This window comes from Callorhinus ursinus, unplaced genomic scaffold (assembly GCF_003265705.2).
Source record: "Callorhinus ursinus isolate GAN/ISIS: 27379988/994484 unplaced genomic scaffold, GSC_fseal_2.0 scaffold25, whole genome shotgun sequence".
Classification (NCBI taxonomy): domain Eukaryota; kingdom Metazoa; phylum Chordata; class Mammalia; order Carnivora; family Otariidae; genus Callorhinus; species Callorhinus ursinus.
Genome location: NW_027397087.1, coordinates 7,303,764 through 7,325,892, shown reverse-complemented (window position 1 = coordinate 7,325,892; position 22,129 = coordinate 7,303,764). Strand labels below are relative to the sequence as shown.

The 22,129-nt window shown below is 53.8% G+C and overlaps 1 protein-coding gene across 1 annotated transcript; it reads left to right on the top strand.

Moving 5' to 3' along the window:
• Nucleotides 1–242: 242 nt before the first annotated feature.
• On the top strand, nt 243–21,406 carry BMF (Bcl2 modifying factor). The gene is given in 7 exon segments (XM_025883967.1): nt 243–307; nt 309–364; nt 750–788; nt 791–877; nt 3,101–3,397; nt 4,846–5,006; nt 17,361–21,406. Coding segments are annotated over 7 exon segments (807 nt in total). The 3' UTR covers nt 17,463–21,406.
• The last annotated feature ends 723 nt before the right edge of the window (nt 21,407–22,129 follow it).

Sequence of the window (22,129 nt, the reverse complement as noted above, 5' to 3'; positions counted from 1 at the left end):
GGACTCTCCGGTCCTTCCCGAGCTGGCGTTAGGAACGGAACCTGCGCCGACTATGGCGCTCCAATTGCGTTTCTGACGGGAGCCGGAATTTCGCTCGGCCCCTTGCAATGTTTCCTAGGGAAGGTTCGTACATTCGTGACCGTCCCTGGCAGCCGCCCAGCCCGGGACTTGGGGCTCCACTCGCCATTGGCCAGCCGTGGGCGTGACGCGTCGGAGGCGGGGCCTCATCAGCTGTTTGCGGGATGCCCCGAGCGGGCGTATTTTGGAAACAATACCGCGCGGTGCACAGTGGCCTCCTCCCGCGCCAGCCAGCCAGCTGCCGCCGCCGCCCCTGCCCGCGCCTCCCGCCACCCGCCGCAGCCCGGTGAGCGCGCGGGCGGCCGGGGCCGGACGGAGTTGGATCTCACCTCCTCGGGGAAGTGGGGAGAGGAGTCGTGCTGCGCATGGGGGCCCGGGAAGGGTTGGGCTGCGGGCGTCTGGGGTGACCATGAAGGACTGGAGCGCTTGGGTGCGGGAACGGGGTGCAGAACCCTCATCTAGGTGCGCTGCTCCACGAGGGAACTTGGGGGTAGTAGCATTTCAGACAGCAAGGAGTTGTGTCCAGGTGGGCAGGGGAACCTGCGGTTCACTGCTGAGCAGACCTGGGCTCCCGAGAACGGCCCGGCCTCTGGACCTGAATTTGGGGTAGGACAGGGAGTTCTGGGGCGTCCGGCCTCCCTGCGGAGTCTGAAGGCTCCTCTCCTTAACAGCTGGGCTCTTTCCCTCCTTCCCAATTGAGTCTGGGCGCCAAGCCCCCGAGTGCTCGTCACGCTGGACCCTGGCGCGGAGCCCTGGCATCACGACTCGGAGGCCGAGACTCTCTCCTGGAGTCACCCAGGTCTGCTGTGTGTCGTGTGGGTGCGTGAGTGTGTATGCATGTATGTATGTGTGCGTTCCGAGATTTTAACTCCTTTATCGAGGTTCAGAGTGCCTGGCTAGGCACTTCTCCTAGGAGGAGGAGTCTTAAGTTCAGCATCCCAGTTACAGCCCCTGGGGGCTGGGACGGCTCCAGCGGGCTTTGATTCCCCTTGCTAGGAATAAAGCCTTCCCAGGCTGTGCTCTCAAGAAGTGTGCTCCTCCGACCAGTTTGGACATCACCCCCTCAGCTCAGGCGAAGGGGAGAAGAGGGTCTCCTTACCGTATCCCAGTTTACACTTGACTTTGCCCAGCACCCCTCGGGAGGCTCCCGCGTACAGAAGAGCCACCTGCAGTTCCTGTGGAGAATGGGTAGGGTCCCCAGGGCTTGCAGAGACACACCCTATGGCTGCATTTCCCCCACAGTCCAGGCAAGGGTTGAACTTTGGGGCTTTGCTGGGAGGGGGAGGGGGAGGTGACCGGCTTCAAAGGAAAAACCAAGACAATGACTGCTGCTTGTGATTGGCTTTGGAGGGCCCCTTCTTAGGCTGGGATTGCCAGCTTGGGGAGAGAAGCCTGAAGGGCTGGAGGGGAGGCCCTGCCAGGTGACTGGCAAGACAGCACTTGGTCCTTTCAGCCAGAAACTTTGTTTCCTGGTGCTGATAAGCTGAAGATCTCCTACCCTCCTTTGGGAAACTCTTTCCAAAGAACACCGTGTGCCTGTTTTGCCATCCAAGCAGGGGTCTCCTCACTCACCAGGGAAGAGGGCAGAGATGGCGTCATAGATAGCTCACGGACTAGTTGGGATGGAGGGAGGGTTGAAGCAAGCACCTCAGAGAGAGCTTGCATTTAGGGAAGCCAAGATTCTGAATTTAAGTGAGATGCCTTTAAGTACTTTACCAACCCACAGACCATTTGGCTTGTTTTTCAAAGGCAAGAGACTGGGAGACAATTCCCAGGGGATGTCTAATTGAATCTAGCAGTGACAAACAGTATCTCTCTATATCCTTAACCATTCAGGTAGTTGCTCCTTCTGGCTGCCCCAGGGACTCTAACAGGTTCCTGGGTGGGTGTGTGTGTGTGGGGGGGTGTGTGGGTGTGTGTGTGTGTGTGTGTGTGTGTGTAGGGGGCTGTGTTGGGAGCTCAAAATGCTGGGTGGCTCCAAGCTCAGATTTCCCAGAGCCATCAGGTGGAGCAAGAGGAACTTCTTTATGACCAAGAAACTCGTATCGACAACCTGAGTAGTACAGAGGCGGTGAGTGAGGTCACAGAGGGCTGAATTTCACTTCCTTCTGTGAGGAAGGTTACGCCAGTCTCAGGTTCAACACTGACAGGAATGCTGGGCTGTGGGGAAGGAAGATTGAAGTCATGGACACTACTGAGTAGGCTGAGCTGGGGGAGGCTAGCCACATGCTGGATGTTGGACCTACCCTCTCGGCCAACCTGTGGTGGACAGACAGCTCTCCTCTGCTGGGACGGCAATGATTATCTTGGGTCTTTCTGCCCTCTCTCCCAGGACACGCTTACCACACCCCACACCGTGGAGCCTGTTTGTTGTGTTGAGCAAACAGGGGGTGGAGACTACAGTAGATGGGCATCTGGGCGGGGCTTAGCAGGTTTGGAGGGAACCTGGCTGCCCTCTGATTGCTGGCTTTTGTTTTTGCTGCTCAGCTGGGAGCTCAGCTCAGACTGAGAGGAGAGCTGGGTGGTTACTCCTCAGGGCAGTGAGTGAGTGAGAGTGAGTGTGTGTGTGTGTGTGTGTGTGTGTGTGCAGTGTGTGTACAGCCAGTCACAGCACCCTCTGCCCTCCCTCAGGCACTCACAGGGTCTAGTCTTGTTGACATTTCCCCAGGTGTCCTGCATGCTTGTAGCAGTTGATCATACTCCTGCTATTGCTCAGAGTCAATAGCAGTCAGACTTCATGACCGGAACCAGCCTGGGTCAGAAGAAAAGGCCAAGGTGGGGGGTGGCTCTGGGAAGGCCCAGGGAAGAGGTATGGCGCATCCTTGAACAGTGAGGCGCTCCTCACTGTTTGGGGTGGGTGTCATCCTTGGTAGTACTTTATCACCAGGTTATCTGCCCTCAGTACCTGGCCCCACTGCCCCAGGTAAGAAGGAGAAGCAGGGCAGAAGAAAGGGGAGGGGGATCCTTCAGGTTTGGCCTGGGTAGGAGCGGCACCCCGGAGACCTGCTTTGCGCTCTAACAGGGGAGATGGAGCCGCCTCAGTGTGTGGAGGAGCTAGAGGATGATGTGTTCCAGCCAGACGACGGGGAGCCGGGGACGCAGCCCGGGAGCTTGCTCTCTGCTGACCTGTTTGCCCAGAGCCAGCTGGACTGCCCCCTCAGCCGTCTGCATCTCTTCCCTCTCACCCACTGCTGTGGCCCTGGGCTTCGACCCACCAGCCAGGAAGACAAGGCCACCCAGACCCTCAGTCCGGCCTCCCCGAGTCAGGGTGTCATGCTGCCTTGTGGGGTGACCCAAGAACCCCAGCGACTCTTTTATGGTGAGTGCTCTTAGCCTCAGGACTCCTCCCATAGAGACTGGGGGAAAAGAGGGGACTTTCCCTCCTCAGACCTGCACTTTGTTATTTCCTTCCCCAAATTAAACAGCGGGGGCTAGGGACTCCTCGACTCGTCACTCTTCTTCTCTGCCTGTTACTGCTTTTCACCTGTGCTCCTCGGGCACCAAGAAAGGCAAGTTGCTATGCCATCATTTCTGCCTTTTTGTCCCTTTCTGCAGGGATCCTTGGGTCCATGGTGCCTTTTGGGGTTGGAGAGAGGGTACCTGGGCCTTGGGCTTTACATCCTGTGGCCCATTGAGTGGCCCAGGCTTTTGTGTCCTGGGAGTGGTATGCCTTCCACTAATTGGCCAAAGTGGCCCCGGAGAAGGTTGGGGGATCTGTGACTTGCTGTTGACACTGAAGGGAAAAACCCAGCCCTTTCTGGGAGGGAAGGTTCCTGAAGGCAGAAGGTGTCACTTGGGACTTTCTGTGCTTGGAAGGGGAACTGGAGAAAGAGGTTGGGCCTGCTGGGACTCAGTGCCGGCTGCGGGGCTGTTTCCAAGACTCAATCAGACAAGCCCCCCTGCATGTGTGGGTTTAAATGGTTTGTTTTATGAGTAACATGCCCTCCTCTGGCAAAGGGACAGGGTTAGACACTCAGTCTGCTTTCTTCTTTAGCACAATAGCTTATGGAGGGGTGGGGGAAAGGTTCGGAGGCTGTCTTGCTAGGTCTGAGGTTGCCTCTTGAGGAGCCGCTGCAGTTATTCCTGGAGGGAGCTGCCTGGTACTTCCTTGGGGAGGCCGAGAAGATGGATAAGGCCGGCCAGCAGGGAAGAGGGAACAGAGGGAGGAGGCAGGCGGGCACCCCTAGCGGCAGCAAGCTTGCCAGCACTTGGGTAGGGTGCAGCGCAGGTCTCGAGGTCCTGCGGTCTGGCCTGGGGCTCCTCCAGAGAGGAACTTGGCTATCCAGTGGGTCTGAGGAGTTTTCTCTCCCTCTTTTTCATACCATTGCCCAGAGCTTCAGGACCTGGGCCCAGCCAGGGGAAAAAGTGAAGGCACATTTTGGTTTTCTCTTTCTCCCTCCTTGCTTTGTTCAACCCAGGAACTCTGGAGAGCTGCCTCCGGTGCTTTTCCAGAGAAGAGCTTCAACCTGCTACTGCATGAGAAATAAATAGTGGCCAAGCACAGCTTGGTAAATAAAGACCAAAAGCTGGCAAGTTCCCCCACACATACTACTTTTGCCCCGGCACTGCCTGTGAAGGGACAGGGCTAGGACCATTTGCTTCCTCTGAACATCAGCTTTTAGATGCTTGGGCAGCCGGCAGGTCAGGCTGTCCAAATCTGGCAGTGTGCCCGATAAAGGCCTCAGGCCCCAGGGGTCAGCCAGGAGTGTTAGGCATAGGGTGGATGGTGCAGCTGAATGCTGAGATGTGGGCCCTCTGTCTTTGCAGGCAATGCTGGCTACCGGCTCCCTCTCCCGGCCAGTTTCCCTGCAGGCTTGCCCCTTGGGGGGCAGCCCCCTGAAGGGCAGTGGCAGCATCGAGCAGAGGTACAGATTGCCCGAAAGCTTCAGTGCATTGCAGACCAGTTCCATCGGCTTCACATGCAGCAAGTAGGCACGGGGGGGGGGGGGGGGGGGGGGGGGGGGGGGGGGGGGGTCTGCTGGGGCTGGGGGGCTCTGACCTGCCTCAGCAACTCTGTGTCTGCCAGGCCACAAGGATATGGTCCCAGGGTTAACTGGATGGGCCCAACTGGCTGAGCACTCTTGCCATCTCTGAGCTCCAAGTTGGTTCTCTGCCCTCTCTCAGCTCAGGCTTCCTAAGAGCGGTTTGTCCAGCAGATTGTCAGGAAATGCTACCATCTCTCCTGGGGAACGGGGTGGCTTTCTGCAGCCTTGTTTGACACACTGTGTCTGCTCAAGGCCAGGGTGGGAGATTGTCCCTCCCAGACCCAAAGGGAAGGTTTTCAGGGTGCCTCAGTGAAACCGGACAGTCGGGGGTGCCTGACATGAGGTGCAGTGGGAACCGGGTAACCAAGGCCGAGGGATGGGCCTGAGTGGGGGAAAGTGGTGGAACCGGTTGTAACCTGACACTTTCCAGCTGGGGAGGCTGCTCCTCATTGTCTCTGTCTGGGAACCGGGACCTGGGATTCTGGAGAGTGTACCTCAGAGAGTCTCTCCAGACTGGCGGCCGGGCGCTTGGCCGGCAGCCTGGCACCAGCCCCGCCGGGGCGGAGCATCGCGTGTCAGTCGAGCATGTGGCAGAGTCCATCAACAAAGGCAGCGGCGGCTGGCAGGCTCGTGCTGGAGGAGCCCTCCGTGCCATGGGCTGGAGGCTGCCCGGCTCTGCAGCCGCTGTCTGGGCCAGCCCCCATGCACTTAACCCTTCCTCTCTGGGCTGGCTTTTTGGATGGCTGCCAAGGCAGGGAGAGGAGCCCAAGGCTGATTCTGTGCTCCTACAACCACCATGGAAGCAAAGGCATGCCACCTGGAAATGAACACGGTTCCTACCTCGGGGACTGTCCTAGTGGGCTGTGTGTGTGTGTGTGTGTGTGTGTGTGTGTGTGTGTGTGTGTGTCTGGAATCGAGAATAAATAACTCATCATGGTTGGGCAGGCCCTGAGTTTAGATGGGTAACTTCAGGTGATCAGAGTAGGTTTGACTGAAGGGCCAAACCATTGCCAACACCAGGGGAGAGAGAAGTTGTCTTTTGGTCTCCTGAGAACAGACCATTGGGGGTTACATATGGTTAGTGCCTTCTGCCAAGGAGTTCTGAGGGAAATCTGGGGCTAGACCTGGTCCTGGGTGGCTCTCCTAGTCCCTTAGTGATCTGGAAGAGAGGGGGGCCCTATGCTTAGGTAATAAGGCAGCCTAGCTTCCTCCGTTGGTCCCTCGCTCCAGTCCCTAGTCCCTCCTTTTGATTGTTATCTGGAAACTTGGCTTCGAGTCTCCCCTTCATTCCATGTGTGGACTTGCTCTGATTCTGGATTTCCGTCTCTTGGCCTCCTTCCTGCCCATTCACTCCAGCCTGGTTGTACAGGCCTATGGCTGACACCAGCTCACAGCTTCCAGTCCCGGTGCTGGAGCTTTTGGAGGGCACAGTGGCTGTGGGTCTCCCAGATTCATCTAGAGGACTGTCTGGAAGGCAGCTTTCTTCATTCCCAATAGACCTGATCTCTCTCAGCGGTTGTTTCCCAGAATATTCCTCCAACCATTGGTGAGCCCCCGTAGGCTTGGGAGCAGAGTGGGAGGACAGGGCTAGAACACAGCCCAGGGCCCTTTCTTGATGACTCAGTCCTGAACGGGTGGAGACAGCCCTCATCCCAAGGTCTGACCCTGCTCGTTGCCGCGTGGCATCATTTTCCCCAGTCCGGGGCTGCCTTTTTGAGGGTATCTTTCAGCTATCAGCCAGAGCTACCCCAGCCTGGGAGGAGGGGCAGAGCAGCAGAGCCAAAGGAGAACCGTAGGAGAATCTCCCCTGCGGTGTTCTGCACCTCACCCCTACTGGCTCCTGAGTCCCCCGTGTCCCTCAGCCTCCGGCTGCTGTCTACTCCTACCTCACAGTGGCGGGAGGCTGGTCAGCTAAGCCTTTCTATCCCAGAGCTGGTTTTCCCAAACTTTCCATTACAGAGAACCAGGCTTTTTGTCGGTGGAATCCTCTTGCTTTTAACCCTGCCCTCCCCACTAACCCTGCTCACAGCCCGTGTCCAGGAGCTCATCCTGCAGGAAGGGCTAGGATGAGGGCCATGGGCAGAAGGAGCACCGGCATGCAGAGGAACTTTTAGCAGCTAGCTTTAAGAAGTGAGTCATTTTCTGACTTTATTACATAAGCCGCAGTCTAATATTTCATATCTAGAAAGTACTGTTGTGACTCCTACATTCTTTTCTTTTCTTTCCCTATTCCCTTCCTTGGCAGGCAGGGACGCTGAGGTACTAGGAAGGAAGTGGTTTAGGATTAAGTCTCTAGGCTTTGAGTCCAAAGTCAGAAGGCCCAGGTTTAAATACCAGCTCTGCCACCCACTAGCCATCAGGAAGGCACTTGACCTTGTCAAGTCTAGCTCCTCCTCTGTAAATTAGAGCTAATACCACAGAATATTACCGTGAAGGTTAAGTGAGAAAATACCATTTAAAGTTCTGGGTACACAGTAGGTATTCTTTAATGCATGTTTCCTGTTGTCCATCTAGAAGCCTGATCATCCCTCACATTTGTTCTTGTCAGTTCACCATGCATTTCCCACCCCTCCCATCAGGCTGATCCTGTAGCAGAGTTGCCTCCCCTGAACTCCCCTCTACCTGCCCTGCACAGAGAAATCAGTGTCCAAGCTGTTCACTTGTGGGCCTCGGCCTTGTACATTTCTCCTCAAAGAATGATGATCAATCCCCCATCGATATAGGCCGAGTTTAGGGAGCCAGGAAACACAACCCAAGAAGCAATAAGTTGTTGAGAGGGCTTGGCCATTTCCTTTCTCCTCAGATCTGGGATCTGGGATGGTGTCCCAAGGTCAGACAATGGTCCTTGGTCCCTGAGTCCTGTAGGGAGTGTGAGCATTCACTTTTGGTCCCTAGTTAAGGACCTCAAGTAATTCTTTTTCTGTGTCAGGGGAACACTTCTTCCTAGGAGATGTGGAGCAGAGGCGGTGGGGGGTACCATGACGGGGTAGTGCGTTGTAGGATGGCATTATGGCCAATTGAGTGCATCAACATGACCCCCAGTTCAAAAGGTTGCAAATTGTACTGGATGTTGGATCTGGATTTTTGCCGGCCACATACTTCCTAAGGAGCATGCAGGGTGGGGGTCTAGCCTGGTTACCCGAGTGATCAGTTCAGGGTGGCTCCTCTGGATGGAAAGGCAAGGATTTGAAGGCAGAATATCAGTGTCAGTGAGGTGCTTTTTGTTGGCTCTTTGGGTCGCCAAAGCAGCAAGAGAGTTGGACACTGGGCGTTTGGAGACAAAAGCCTTTCCCAACCTGGTCACACGTCCCACCTTCCTTTGACTGGGTCAGGAGTGGAATGGTCCCCCCCCTTTTTTTTTAGATTTTATTTATTTATTTTAGAGAGAGAAAGAGTGGAGGGGCAGTGGAGGAGGGAGAGGGACAAACAGACTTTGCTCTGGGCACCGAGCCCAATACAGGGCCCAATCTCACGAACTGAGATCATGACCTGAGCTGAAATCAAGAGTCGGTGATCTGCTGACCAGGGCCTACCTTGACTCAGGTTCTGTGAAGATACCCTGGTATTTCTGTGTCTCTCCAGCTTCTGCAGTGAAGAGGAGATACACGTTTGCTTCCTCACTGTGTTCATGAGCTGCTGGAGTCAGAAGGTGTGGGTTCTAGTTTCTCTCCATTCCCCCTTCCACAGTCTCCTCCAGTATGGGCTTAAGAATGGACAGTGGCTGCTGTCCCCTCCTCTTAGGAATGTCTCCTATCCCAATGGCACCATCTTGAAATTTATGGGGGTGTATTTCTGGGCCATGTTAAGAAGCCAAGAATCCTAAAAAAAAAAAAAAAAAAAAAAAAGCCACTGTAGACCATTGTGTGTGTGAATAAAGCTACAAGCACATTGGAATTCCTTGAGTTGGAAATGGCTTTTTCACTTGGATGGGGAGTGGCTTCATTCAGAATAGTCCCGATTTGGAAATTCCCTGAGTAGTAATCAGACTTTCTGGAAAATGAAATCTGAGGAAAATGTTAGCCACTCACTAGAAACTACCTTTTGTTGCAATATCACAGAAAGGATCCTAGACTTAAAGGCAGACCTGGGTTCAAATTTCTACCTCTGTCACTTATGAGTTCTCTGTCCATAGGCATATCGTTTAACTTCCCTGAACCTCGATGTCTCATACTTACCTAGCAGAGCAGATGTGAAAGCCCAGTGGAGATTATAATATATATAACTATTAAGGTGTGGGCAGTTTAACACTTTGAGAAATGTGCCAAAAGATGATTTTAGGATTTTGCTTGGACCTGTCTTTATAGTTCTTAGGGAGCTCACTTGGAAGTTGTACCCAGAGTGGAGTTTACATCTGCCAACAGCCTGGATCCTTTGTTCAGGGGCCCTTGACTGCTTCCTGACCCTTTGGGATGCCCTCCTTGTTGCTGAGTGGTTTTAGGGGCTCAGACTGTGGCTAATGAGGTTGTTCAGACCCTAGATGTGGCAACCCTGGGCAGGAGCCCCAGAGATTCACCTTAGACTGAGAAGGTCCCTATGGAGCCAGCCTCTGTTCCAGCAGTGGGAGGTCTACCTAGGAGGGTGCCTGGGGAAAAGTGAGGCTGGGGGAGGGGCCGTGGAGGGCCGCTGTGCGTGAGAGCCAGGCCAGGGCTTGGGGGCCCTGTGTTTGCTCTGTGGCTGGCTCTGTTTATATCGCTCACTATATTTAGCTTCTGAGTCATCAGCGTGGCTGACTAGAGGCCGAGTTCCCCACACAACTCTGCACCTGACTACTCTCTCTTCCAGGAGAAGGGCCTTGTAGTTCCGGAGAGTTCATTCCCTCCTCACCAAGCTATAGGCCTTGGGGATGGGAGTTGGCTTTTTTTTTTTTTTTTTCCCTTAGGGGAGAAGGGGGCTGATGGGAGGAGGGGTTGGGAGAGGCACAAGAAAGAAAGGATGAAGAAAAATGTCTGGTTTGCCTTTTGATCCTGTCTGACAGCCAAGAGGGCATGTTCCATGACCAGAAGGAGAACAGCCAGTATATGTGGTGAGGGGGAGGGTCCAGCCTTCTTCCACGCTTAGCTTGCCTTGTCCTGGCGAGGGGCCTGGCTCCAGGCAGGACAGGAACAGCCAGCCACCAAGGCCCCGGTTTGGGAGTCAGAGCTTTGGGGGCTCCTTTTCCATGATCTCATAGCCCCACAGCAGATCTGCTGCTCCTCAATCCTCTCCCCCTCACCTTCCACCAGAGCACACACACCAGCATTCCTTCCTGAGTTCTTAAGAAGTTGTCCAGTAGTTCGATGGAGCAGTTCTCAGGCTGAGGGAGCCAGAGCTGTCCCTGTGGGAAGCTGGGTAAGGGGCCCAGGAGTGGCAGCCTCCAGAGGCTGGGGAGGCGCCGCACGGGGCTCTGGGGATATGGGTGGTGCACACAGCCCCGTCCCCCAGCCCCCAGTGGCTGGAGCCAGTGGCCTGCAGTTGCATTAGAGGAAACTCTCCTGTCTTCGACTGAGACCCGGCTGGCCCCGGGCTACCCTTTCTTCCCAGAAGAAGTGATTGGTGTCGCCATGATGGCAGCCAGTGGCTTCAACATCCTGTTGGCACGGCTGACTGCCCTGAGGAAGCTCTTGGCCAGGGGCTATTTTTTCCTTCTCTGTTTTGCCACGTTGCTCGTTCCTCTAGCATCTGGGTCAGAAGCCTTCTTAGGGCAGTGGGCCACTGGACCCAAGGGGCTGCCCTGTGGGTTTCAGAATCCCTTGCTCAGCTTGGCTGCCTGGAATTCTGAGCCCAGCTGCCTCTAGCTATCTTGGCCCATCTCAGAGTGAAAAGTCAGGGATTTCCCCAGGACTTCTTAAGTCTGTTTAGAAGATAGCAGTCCTGGGGCAGGCACTCTGAGGGAGAGGATGTTGAGGGAAGTGCTCAGCAAGCTTAAGTGGGGCGCAGGTTTCCCTGTCCTCAGCGTGGGGAGTGAGCTGCTTGCTCGGCACAGTCACCAGGCCCATTGCTTTACATGGATGTTTCTCATTGGATCACCACAGCAACCTTGTACCTCTGGACCCCGTTAGCCCCATTTTGTAGGACACCGAGGCTCAGAGAAGGGAAACAGCGTGCCCAAGTTACGCTATAAGTGACTGCGCTGGGAGCCACAGGGATCTGACTGATCCTAAAACTATGGTCTTCCCACCGTGCATCTCTGCTTCCAGGCACCCCCTGGAAGACAGGAGCGTGAGGGAGCGCCCACTCCCTGCCCTGACCTCCCTCTGCCTCCCATAAAACTTACTTCTGTGCTCTTGTTGTCTTCCGTTCAGATTGTAAAACAACTGAGGACAGTTGACATCTTGCTCATCTTTGTGTCCTTCACAAAGGACAGTTAGCCCAGTTGGGGGCTCGATAGAAGCTTGCTGAATTGAACAAAAACTTCTTCTCAACTTCTTTCAAGTGGAATTTTCCTGAAGTCTCTCTTATCTCAGTGTTCATGTTCCGTGTTCTCAGTGGCGAGGCTCTATCCCTCAGCCTCGGCTGGGGTGGGTTTAGACTGTGATGGCTAAGGGGAAGAGATGGGAAAACATCGCTCTGGAGAGAGGGTTTCTCCCTGCAAAACAGGGTATAGGAAATTCTGTGTTTTAAAGAAACCGAGTGTGGTTTCAGAACATGATCTGAAGTTATAATTTCAGAGCAGTTTTAGCTTTATTTCTGTTTGATCTTCAGTTAGCCCTGCCTCTGGAAGGTTTATTTTTTTCTGGTCCACAGCATCCTTACTAAATAGTTAATGATCTGGAAACAATGTCTTTAAACATACGAGGGGAGCCGCTCAGTGGTGATTCTCTTTGAAAAGTTAGTGCTACTTGCCATGATGTGAATGAACACACTGTAATATTTTAGTGGAAAAACATAGCTCTGGAGTCAGAAGTCAGGGGTCTGAATAACCCCCCACCTCCCCAACTAACGTGCTTGGGGGAATGTTTCCGAGCCTTTACCTCCCCATCTGTAAAATGGGACTGATAATACGTGTCCGTCCTGTGTTCCAGATCTTTGTGAAGAGGAAATGGGAAGATTGGAAGGCACTCTAAGTATGAGATATTATAAATTGCCGTCTGTTTGGTAAATTGGCAGGGTCCTTTTCAAGCCTGGCCACAGTATAGGCTTGCTCTTTGCTCTAGTTCTTTGGGGGTGAATTAGCTTTTGCTGGAGCATCTGGAACACGGGTGACACACAAAAGCCCCCAGAGGGTGTGAATTGGATCCAAAGGGAGAGAGGCAGAGGGAGATTCTTATCCGGAGAGGGGAGGGAACACTCTTTGTCCTGAGGGCAGAGGCCATGTGGGATGAAACAGAGTTTGATTTGTGTAATCCAACCTTGTCAGACACTACAGCCAGCTCTTTAAAAAAAAAGAAGAAGAAGAAGAAAAAAAGTCTTTTACTAGTTGGGCCTCTCCCCAGGCAAGAGGCTGATACTATCACATGGAGTACATCTTTAGACCTGGCCAGACATCAGTTGTTCCTGCCCTCAGACAAGTGGGTTATCTTGCAAGGCTGACTTCTGTAGTTCGTCCACTGTGCACTTGCTGAGTACCCACTGTGTGCACCTGCATACTCCCCATTACACAGGATGCGTGGCTGTGCATTCAGTTGCTATGCCTTATATACAGCGGGGCTGACTCAAACCCTTGTCAGCTGATTGACCACAGCAAGAAAGTGGGATGGAGAGGGGCGCCTCGGTGGCTCAGTCGTTGGGCGTCTGCCTTCGGCTCAGGTCATGATCCCAGGGTCCTGGGATCGAGCCCCGCATCGGGCTCCCTGCTCGGCGGGAAGCCTGCTTCTCCCTCTCCCGCTCCCCCTGCTTGTGTTCCCTCTCTCACTGTGTGTCTTTCTCTGTCAAATAAATAAATAAAATCTTAAAAAAAAAAAAAAAAAGAAAGAAAAGAAATGGGTTGGAGAAAGAGGAGCCCTAGGTCTCTAATGCCTGTCTGTGCTGTCTCAACTGAAGAGGATAGTCTTATCCACCATGTAGGATCCCATTCTCTTGGGGCATTCACCTCTATTTTTCCCCCCATGCCTTGGTCCTACCCTCTACACTCTCAGTTTGAGACCTTCTGCTGTAAGCTTCAATTCCCAGTTTCCCATCCCCCCTGTACCTCAATCCCCTATCCCTAAGGGTACCCTGACTGTGCTGTCTTAGAACCGCCACTTTTTGCAGGTTCCCAGACTTAGAAGGGTGCTCCAGCTGAGTCTGGGAGAGCTGGGCCCTGCTCTGGGGATCTGCACTCCCTGAGCTCAGCTTCTGTGCTCCGTACTGTGCCAGGTGCCTGAACGTCAGAGGCCAAGCATACTCTTTCCTGCTTCCCCCTTCCTTCTCCCCTGCTTCTCCGCACCTTCTGGTGGAAGGACCCGTGTTCTCTGACGTTTGGGTGTCTTTGTGTACCTCATCCTGTTCGGTGCATGTTGATTTCCTTCCTCCTTACTGTTTCTCTCACCAGCCTCCCTTCATGTCCTTTTTCTTTCTTTTCTGCTCAGGCCCTTTTGTTTAATTTTTTTTTTTAAATATTGTTTTTATTATTGTTCCTCATAGTCAGGGCATTCTTTGATAGTTTTGGCGTGAGGCAGCTTGGTTGAAGAAGAAGACCTTTCAGGGGCTGACCTGTGGCAAGAGAAGGCTAAGTGGCATTTGTGTGGCATCTGCTTGTGCCCAGAGTAGGGGCTACCGAGGCTGAGGACTGGTTACCAGGCCCTGCTCTTGCTGGTCTTGCTGGTCTCGCGGCTGCCACGCAGCCAGCTTAACTCTGTACGAGGCAGCCTGGCCTCCAGGCTCACCCAGACCCTCCAATAGGCTGGCTGGATTCAGCTTTTGGAGCTCGGAGTAGTAATCCTGAAGGTAATTGTGGATGACAAACTTCACATCATAAACCTTAGGGTTGGAAAGCTCCTCCGTGGTTTCCAGATGCCTGTCTGTGGCCTGGCTGCCTCAGAACCACCTGGGCAGGATTTACCTCTGGCTTGGCCAAGTCATTATTCTGATGGGAAGAGATTGAAAGAGACTGAAAAAAATACCCAATCATGAAGTGTTTTCTTCCAGGCTATAGGATCACAAGTGATTTTATTTTCTTCTTTCTCATGTCTCGTGTTTTCCAGTTTTTCTACGGTTAACATGCATTACTTTCGATGACTAAAATATACAATAAATGTTACCTCTGATTTAAAAAATGTCACCAGGGGCACCTGGCTGCCTCAGTCGGTGGAGCGTTTGGCTCTTGACCTCCGGGTTGTGAGTTCGAGCCCCGTGTTAGGTGTAGAGATTACTTTAAAAAAATAAAATCTTAAAAATAAATAAATAAATAAAATAAATGTCACCCAGAGAGTTTGTTCAATGTGCAAATTCCTGGACCGCTTCCCTGGAGATTCTGACCCAGTTGGTCTAGGTGGAGCCCTGGGACTCTGTATTTATAACAGCACGTCAGCGGATTCTGTGACATGGTCAGGTTTGGGAACCACTGATCTCATACCACGCCTGCATTTCTCTTATAAGGGAAGTGAGGACTCACAGACAGTCTGGTGGGAAGCCGCTGCCGACAGCCAGGTCCTCTGATTCCTGGCCCAGGGAGCCTTCGTTGCCGATCCGTGTACCCAGAGGCCTGTCAAGGCAGAGACGTGGGACTTGGGTCCTTTGTGACGATGGGCCTGTGGGCCCTGCCTCCTGCATCTAGGCCTGCCCGTGTCTCCCAACAAGATCAGCCTTCCACTCTGACAGCATTCTCTGGCCCGTAGCTGCTTCTGGGCCCCCCAACCCCTCCAAATGATGGGAGTGAGGGTGCTGCGTTGCCTCATCCCCAGACACCTCAGGGCCCAGGAAGTAACCCAGGCAGCAGGCAGCCTCCATGAGGGGCATTTGGGGAAAAAGTGAGGCATACAGGAATGGGATTGGCCCAGGCCCCAAATCATAGAATCGTGATCTTTCCTTGGCCATTGAGCTATTTTGATATGATTTAGAGAAGGGGAGGAGAGAGGGTCTGCTTTGGCATAAAGATGTATGGTGGCGCTCAGAGAATGATGATAATGGGTAAGGACATCGCTCTAGGGCCAGGTGGTCTGGAGTTCAGTCCAGTCCCTGCCACTTAGTAGCCATGTGGCCAAGTTATCAAACTCTTTCAATGTTCTCATCTGTAAAATGGGGATGATGATATATAGTAATCTCATAGGGTTGTCGAGAAGGGCCAAAGGAGTTTAATGTGTCTCCAAGTCACCTGGGGATCTTGTTAAAAATGCACATTCAGATTCAGTAGATCTGTATTTCTAGTAAGCTCCCAGAGGATGCCGAGGCTGCTGGTCCACGGACCCCACTTTGAGAAGCAAGGATGTAGAACACTCAGAACAGAGCCTGGCACACTCAGTGTTACTGTTCTTGTCATGACTGTGGTTGTTATTGTTACTTGGCCTTTTCAAATAGGCACCTGAGGAGACTTGGAATTCCAGCAGACTGGCCTCTCTGGGGACCAGTCTTTTCCTGGATTTTCCTCCCGTTCCGCCACATGACCTTTGCACCTGTCCTGGGCAGCAGCTGGGGGGCGGGAAGCAGGAGGAGGGGTGCCCAGCCCAGCTGCTGCAGGCAGGCCGGAGCCTTCAGGTTTTGCAGCTGAGTCCATTTTCACGCTGCTTTACTCTAACCAGATTTTGTTAAGCCGGCTGTGTTTCCTCTTTTTACTCATCTTTGTTTACAAAACACAAGGAAGCCATCAGTCTCCTGCGCAGTCTGCCAGGACTCCTCTGTGGCACACCCGGATTTCCCCGCCTTGCAGTAGCCGGGACTCCAGCTTTCTGGGAGGTTTTCCAGCCTCCCTTCCGCAGGGGCAAGGGGCACGCTGTTGCCCCAGATTGGGGAGGGGGGGGGCGTTCTGTTCACCTGCCTCAGCAAGGCCCTGAGGTCAGCCTCAGTCCATGGGTCACCTCTCTTCCCTTAGTGGCCCAAGGTGGCGGGGAGGGGAGGCACCACAAAACCTGCACGGTCGCCTCGGGCAAAGTCCGGGAGGCCAGGGCCAGCTGCTCCCACCAAGCTCTGAAGGTGCGGGAGACCTAGGCCCACTTTCCATTCTGCCCCTGACTTAGCCTGTCCCCTTCGTCGGAGACCTAGGGGCCGGGGCAGTGGTTAAAGACAGCCCTAGAAGGGCCCCGGCTCTGCTGTCAGTTCACATGGACGCACTCACTGCGGGGCCACTGCAGTGATCCCGGTCCAGCCCATGCTGGCTTCTTCCTGCATGCTGGTTTTTTATTCCCCTATGCACCGAGGACCCCGTGGAGAGGGCCCCAATCCAGTCCTCCTGCCCTGGCAGGCAGAGAGGGAACAAAGACCGCCTCTTCCAGCACCCCAGTCCCCTCGGGGGGCCTCCGCTGGCCCCTGGGAAAGGGTACCTGTGTGGGCGGGGCCCTAGCCCCAGCCCTGGGAGCCACTGACCCCTGACCTTTGCCCCCAGCTTCCCTGCCTGACAGTAGGACCTGGGATAACCTCCAGAGAGTAGTGTGCATTCTTTGTTTTTGTTTTGTTTTCAAGTATGTTCTTGCTTAACGTTTAATTGGCTCCAGTCAGTAGGAAAGCGCTCCAAGAGGGATTATTTATGGCTTACTGTCAAGAGTAGCTATAAAAAGGGCAGCACTGAGCTGGAGATGCTGGGAAGGGAGAGAGGGCGGGTGCACAAGTTGTGTGTGTGTGTGTGTGTGTGTGCGTGCGTGCGTGTGTGTGTGTGTGTGTGCGTGCGCGCGCGCGCATGTTTGCACTGGATGAAATCAGATTTTTGCTGCCTCAGCAGTGTGGTTTAAATTGAAGATTAACCCTTTGACCTTCACAGTGTCAAATCACTTGCAGATGGAGGCTCCCCCCCTTTCCCCCTTGTTCTCTGTGTTACTTTGGAGTTGGGGGAGCAAGGGGGGCACTTCTTCTCTTTCTTTCTGAAGAAAGTTTGTTGTTCATGCAGCTGAGGTTTGAGGGGCTCAGGAGCCAATCTGATTAAAAGCAGCACTTGGCTAAACTCTGGAAAATCCTGCAAGCAGGGGAAAAAGTTTAATCCTCTTGTGCACAGTGCATAAAGAGCCTGGACTTTTCTTTTTAATGTTAAAACTGCAATTGTTTTTTGGAGAACTCAACTATCTCCCCCTCATCGCCACTCTTCTCATCCCCCCACCCCAAATCCTCCTTCCTCTCCTCAGTTTGCTGTCCTGATGGGATTAAAGTGCTGTCCCCGGATGCTTTGATCTGAACTTTTACTGGGAATGATAAGGAGTCGTTGAGGCTACAGGCTACGTTTAGAAATTACATTGATTTTTGTTTTTTCCTTTCCAGCACCAGCAAAACCAAAATCGAATGTGGTGGCAGATCCTTCTCTTCCTACACAACCTCGCTTTGAATGCTGATGAGAACAGGAATGGGGCAGGTCCCAGGTGAGGCTGGGCTGCCCTCTTTGTACGGGGCACCCACCGCAGGAAGGACATCGGCGAGGACTGACACCGTGTCTTGTGAAGTTTGTTCATTGCTGTTTTGCGTTTGCATTTTCAAAGTTTCTCTCTGTGTACATAAGACATACCCCAAGCGGGGCCTCTTTCCCTGTTCAGGACCTCGACCAGGAATGAGGGCCTTTGTCAAACACTGTTGAAGTTGAGGCTGATGGGTCTGTGATGTGGGACCTCCCAAGGGCTCTGACAAGTCAAGTCTTCCGTGAGCTGTTGTTGAAGATGACCAGGTAGTGATGTTCTCCAGAGAGTGGACTGTAGTTTTCCCACAGGAGCTTGGTTAAGAACTAGGAGCCTGGAGTAGACTCCTGGTCCCGCCAACACTCTCAGCCTTCCACCGTGGTCGGGCCCGAGATCTGCCAGTCACACTGCTTTCATCCCCCAGGGCCTCGGCCAGGGGCTTTCCAGCTGAGCATGGCAACTTCCACTAAGGCCAGTCAGCCAGCTCCATATCTGGGTTCTCCTTTGGCCCACCCCGTGCCTGCCCCAAGGGCTCAGGGATTCTCGCCCAGCTCCTGTCATCTCCAGCAGACCTCAGGGAGGGTTGGGTTTCTCCAAGGACCCCTCCAAAGTGCCGCAAAATGAACCAAACTTCTGGGTAGGCCTCGAGTCTTACTTGCTCCCACTCAGAGGCGCCAGGATTGGTCCCGAGGTGCAGGACCCCTGTCACCTCTGGGTGCCTGGGACTGGCCTGGGTGTCCACCACAGATGAGCCAAATAGCCAAGGAACGTGCCATCACCAGCAGTTTGTGCCTTCATCAGCTCTTCTTTGAAAAGACCCGGCCAACAGACTGCTTTCCTCCCCCAATGTCAGCACTCTGGGGCACAACTGGGGCAGGATTACCGGGGGGCTGGGAAATGTGGTAGCCATCCCACCTGTGAGAGTCAGCCCGAGAGGAACCCAGACCCCTTGGTTTCCTTGGAAACAACATACCTCCTCCCGCTTATCCCCATTCCTTTTTCACACCTAGTGGGATACAGGAAGAAGCCAGCACCGTGGCTTTGTCAGCTGAACCGTGTCTTTTGGAGTAACAGACAAAGATTAGAGCATGGAACCGTCAAAGCTGGGTACACATTTCCTGGCTTCCTTCAGCTTCCAGCTAGGCCAGAAGGGCGTGCTCTGGAGCTTAGCAGGCTCGCAGCTGCCTCTGAACTTCCCTTCTCTCCCTGCTGTGGCACTAATGGAGAGAATTTAAAGCAGCCAGGCTGGCAGCTCTGATAGCAGATGCGGGGAATCTGAAAAGACACAGGGAATCTGTTAACCAGATACATGGAAATTAAATTATAATTTTTGCCTGTATAAGAAAAGATAACATTGGTGCTAACATGAAGCAGGGCCCAAAGAAAAGGTGGCTTCCCTGGGCAGAGAAGACCTCAGGGCTACCCAAGGAAATTGGAGGAGTCCAAGTAGACTCTCAAATCTAAACAAGTCCAAGCTCCTCCCGTTCTACAGACAGGAGGTCTTCAGGAAGCGTTAATCTACTGGATGTAGTTGGGCAGGTTGTTCACTGCACAAGGATACCTGCTGAAGAAGGTAATGGAAGCGAAAATCCAGCTCATGCTATGCCCACTAGGCTATATGCCCTAGTTTGGGGCTACGTCTGCTCAGAGGAAGGGGTGCCTTCCCTAATTTGCACGAAGGTGCCATATGGGCTCAGTGGCCCCAAGGTGAAAGACCTCAAACTGTACATTAGCCTTTGTTTTGTTCTGCTTGGATGTTCTGGAGGTATTACCTCTACTTGGCTAGAATTGTATTCTCAGGGTGTGTACCATGGTTTGTCTGCTAAGAAGATGGGTTCCTGCTTACAAGGAGGAGCCCAGGGAACAGGTGAAGACCGCCTCCGGGACACGCTGACCATTGTGAAATGCAGCCTTCTTTGCGTGTCTCCACACCATTTTAGGACGTGCATTGGACATGTGCCATTTTCCCCTCTTCTGGACCAAGGCGGTGACAGGCAGGCTGCTGGTGTATGCTCAGAGTGGCACACAAGAAAACCAGGATTATTTCTGCCAGCCACTTTGAACCCCTCTTAGTGGACTTCTGAGTGAGCTGAGTGAGAGAACAAATAAATGGTCCAGGGCCTCGATGCTGAGGCAAAGCCATCAGCTTCAGAGATCTTGCCAGGCCCAGGCAGGATGTCCTGTGGCCTACCCTGAGGACGGAGCCCAGCGTTTGACAAGCCCACCTGAACACTGAGCCTGGGGCCAGATGGAGGGTGGTCTGACTGCACTGTCTCCATCTTATGGGAAGCCAGGAACTAACTCACTATCCTAAGCAAGCTGGGGCACAGTTTAAAACCCCCTCCTTCTCCCTTTCCCCCAAAACTCCCAGGAGGTAAATAGCTCCTGGAAGAAGAGAGGTTCCTCCTGGCTGGCTGGTTTTAATTGGCCTAGTGATCTAGACTGGCCCCTGCCCCCTCTGCCTGGTGAGTTGGTCTGAACATTCCTCAAGTCCAGCCTCAGGAGACACATCCCTCTCTCTGGGCCCCCATCCCCCATCCCCCACCCCCGGGAGCTTGGCTGTCTCTAGTTAGGGGATGGAGAATCAGATTTGGAGGGAGGGAGACTCTGACCTGGCTCCTGACCTGTAACCAGCCAAAGACTTGTGGAGTTTTTGTGGTTTGCTAAGGGTGAGGGGTGGGAGAGGGGCTGGAAACCTCCCTCTCATTATAGAAAAGCCCCGGAGGGAGGAAGCCTGATATTCAGGGTCAAAAGAGCCCTTCAGTTCAGAACCCTAGAGTTTCTGGAAGCTGGTAGACAGAACTGGGGAGAGAACCCCACTCAGGCCAGACAGCTGACTCCCTCAGTGAGTTGGAGGACCTGGCGTGGCCTCCCTGCCTTTGCCTGCTTCAAAGTTTGGGCTGCTGGAGAGCTGTCCCCGTGGCCTTTTCTTGCTCAGTGCAAGGGAGAGAAAGATCACCTCCCAGTGACCTCCCCAAGCCCTGAGGGGTGTGGGTCCGTGTCTAGAGCTTATGTGTCAGGCATGCTCCAAACACTCAGAGGGGCCCAGCTGACTTGTCTCACTGTTCCCAGTGGCCCAGCCCCATCCATGGGGTGGCTCCAGCCTGGGCATCGAAGGAGGGGTGGGCGGTGTTGTTTGAGATGGTCCAGCCACGGCCTCCAGTGGGGGCTGGGGAGCCACTGCGCCTGCCCCAGTCAGCAAGGAGCCCACTGAGAGCTGGCAAGCTTGTGCCATTTGATGGATTTGATGAAGAGGGGGTACGGAGAGTGGAGAGCAGCAAAAACAAAAAGACTTCTGCCTCCAGGGCTCTGCGGGGCTTCTGGGAATCAACGTTCAGCCTGGGCTGCAGGAAGCTGCAGGGCCCTCCGGGTGCAGGCAGATCCTTGGTGGGATGCTGGACCTTGGCTGGACGTGGTCCAGGAAAGGGTGAACTTACCAGCACTCGAAGCCTCCTGGGCACACTGTGGGCAGGGAGCACCTTGGCTGGTGGGGACTTGGAGCTTTGAGGGAAAAGCACAGAAAGCCGAGCTCTTCCAAAGATGCACCAGCCTTGCAGGCCACGGGAGCTGGGAGCTTGCAGCCGGGTCTGCCCTGCCCCCTTCTCTGCACGGGTGGCCGGCACCTCTCTCTGTTCTGTGAGCATTGCCCAGCGGGCCGCCCCATCCCTGGGTCCACAGGGGCTGTCAGGGGGAGACCCAGTGAGAATGTAGCATTTTGTTTAGCCCAGGTTAGCTGTCCTGGGTCCTAGGCACTCTGCCTCTGGGAGAGAGACAGGGAAAGAGAGGGAGGGAAATGGGGACCTATTGTTTTTTAACCTGTACAGAATACTTGGCTTTCTGTTCTTCACATGCATATGTGTGTGTGTATATTCTCCCCCATCAATTGGTACAATTTTTAATAAAACCATTTAAAGCAAAGCCAGTCTTTCTTTTTCAAGGTGTGATAAAACTCCAAGGGGATCCCTTAGCGAATGAGAGACTCCTGACTTGTTTCTGGCTGCTGCCCTGAGTTAGCCCCAGGCTCCCTGCTTTTATCAGGATTTCCTTTCCCCTCTGGGAGTGGAGAGGAGCCCTGCTGACCACACAGTTAGCAGCAGAGGAGAGGCCCCATGAGGTGGAAAGATCCGGGCTTTGGATCCAGACCTGGATTTGGATCTGGTTCCAGCCTCCACCAGCTGAACGATCTTAGGCAAATTGTGTCCCCTCTCTGAGACTTCCACCCTTCCATGAGTACGTCAGCGACACCTGTCTGCAGAATAGAGGGGAAGGGCGGAGGCCCTCCGTAGGGGCAGCGCCTTGGGACAGGGAGAGAAAATGCCTGGCCGCCCCTCCACCACCCACCCCGACTCCCGTGTCTGGCTGGGCTTTGGCTTGCTTTTTATCAAGGTAGCATCTCAAGAGGGAGGTATGCTAGTTGGAGGGGGACTTCTGGTTTGCCTTTCTTTGTGGATTAACAAGGTGTCTGACTCAAAAGGGTAATTTAAAGCCCTTGACGGAATTCTGAAAATCCTCAGAAAAAACCCCTTCTGGTCCTGTGAGCAGTGAGCTGCGGACCAAAGGGCCAACTTGCCTTATCCACCTTATCTGTGCAGGATCCCCATGATTTAGGAGGCCTTCAGCTCTCCGAGGGCCAGCTTTGGG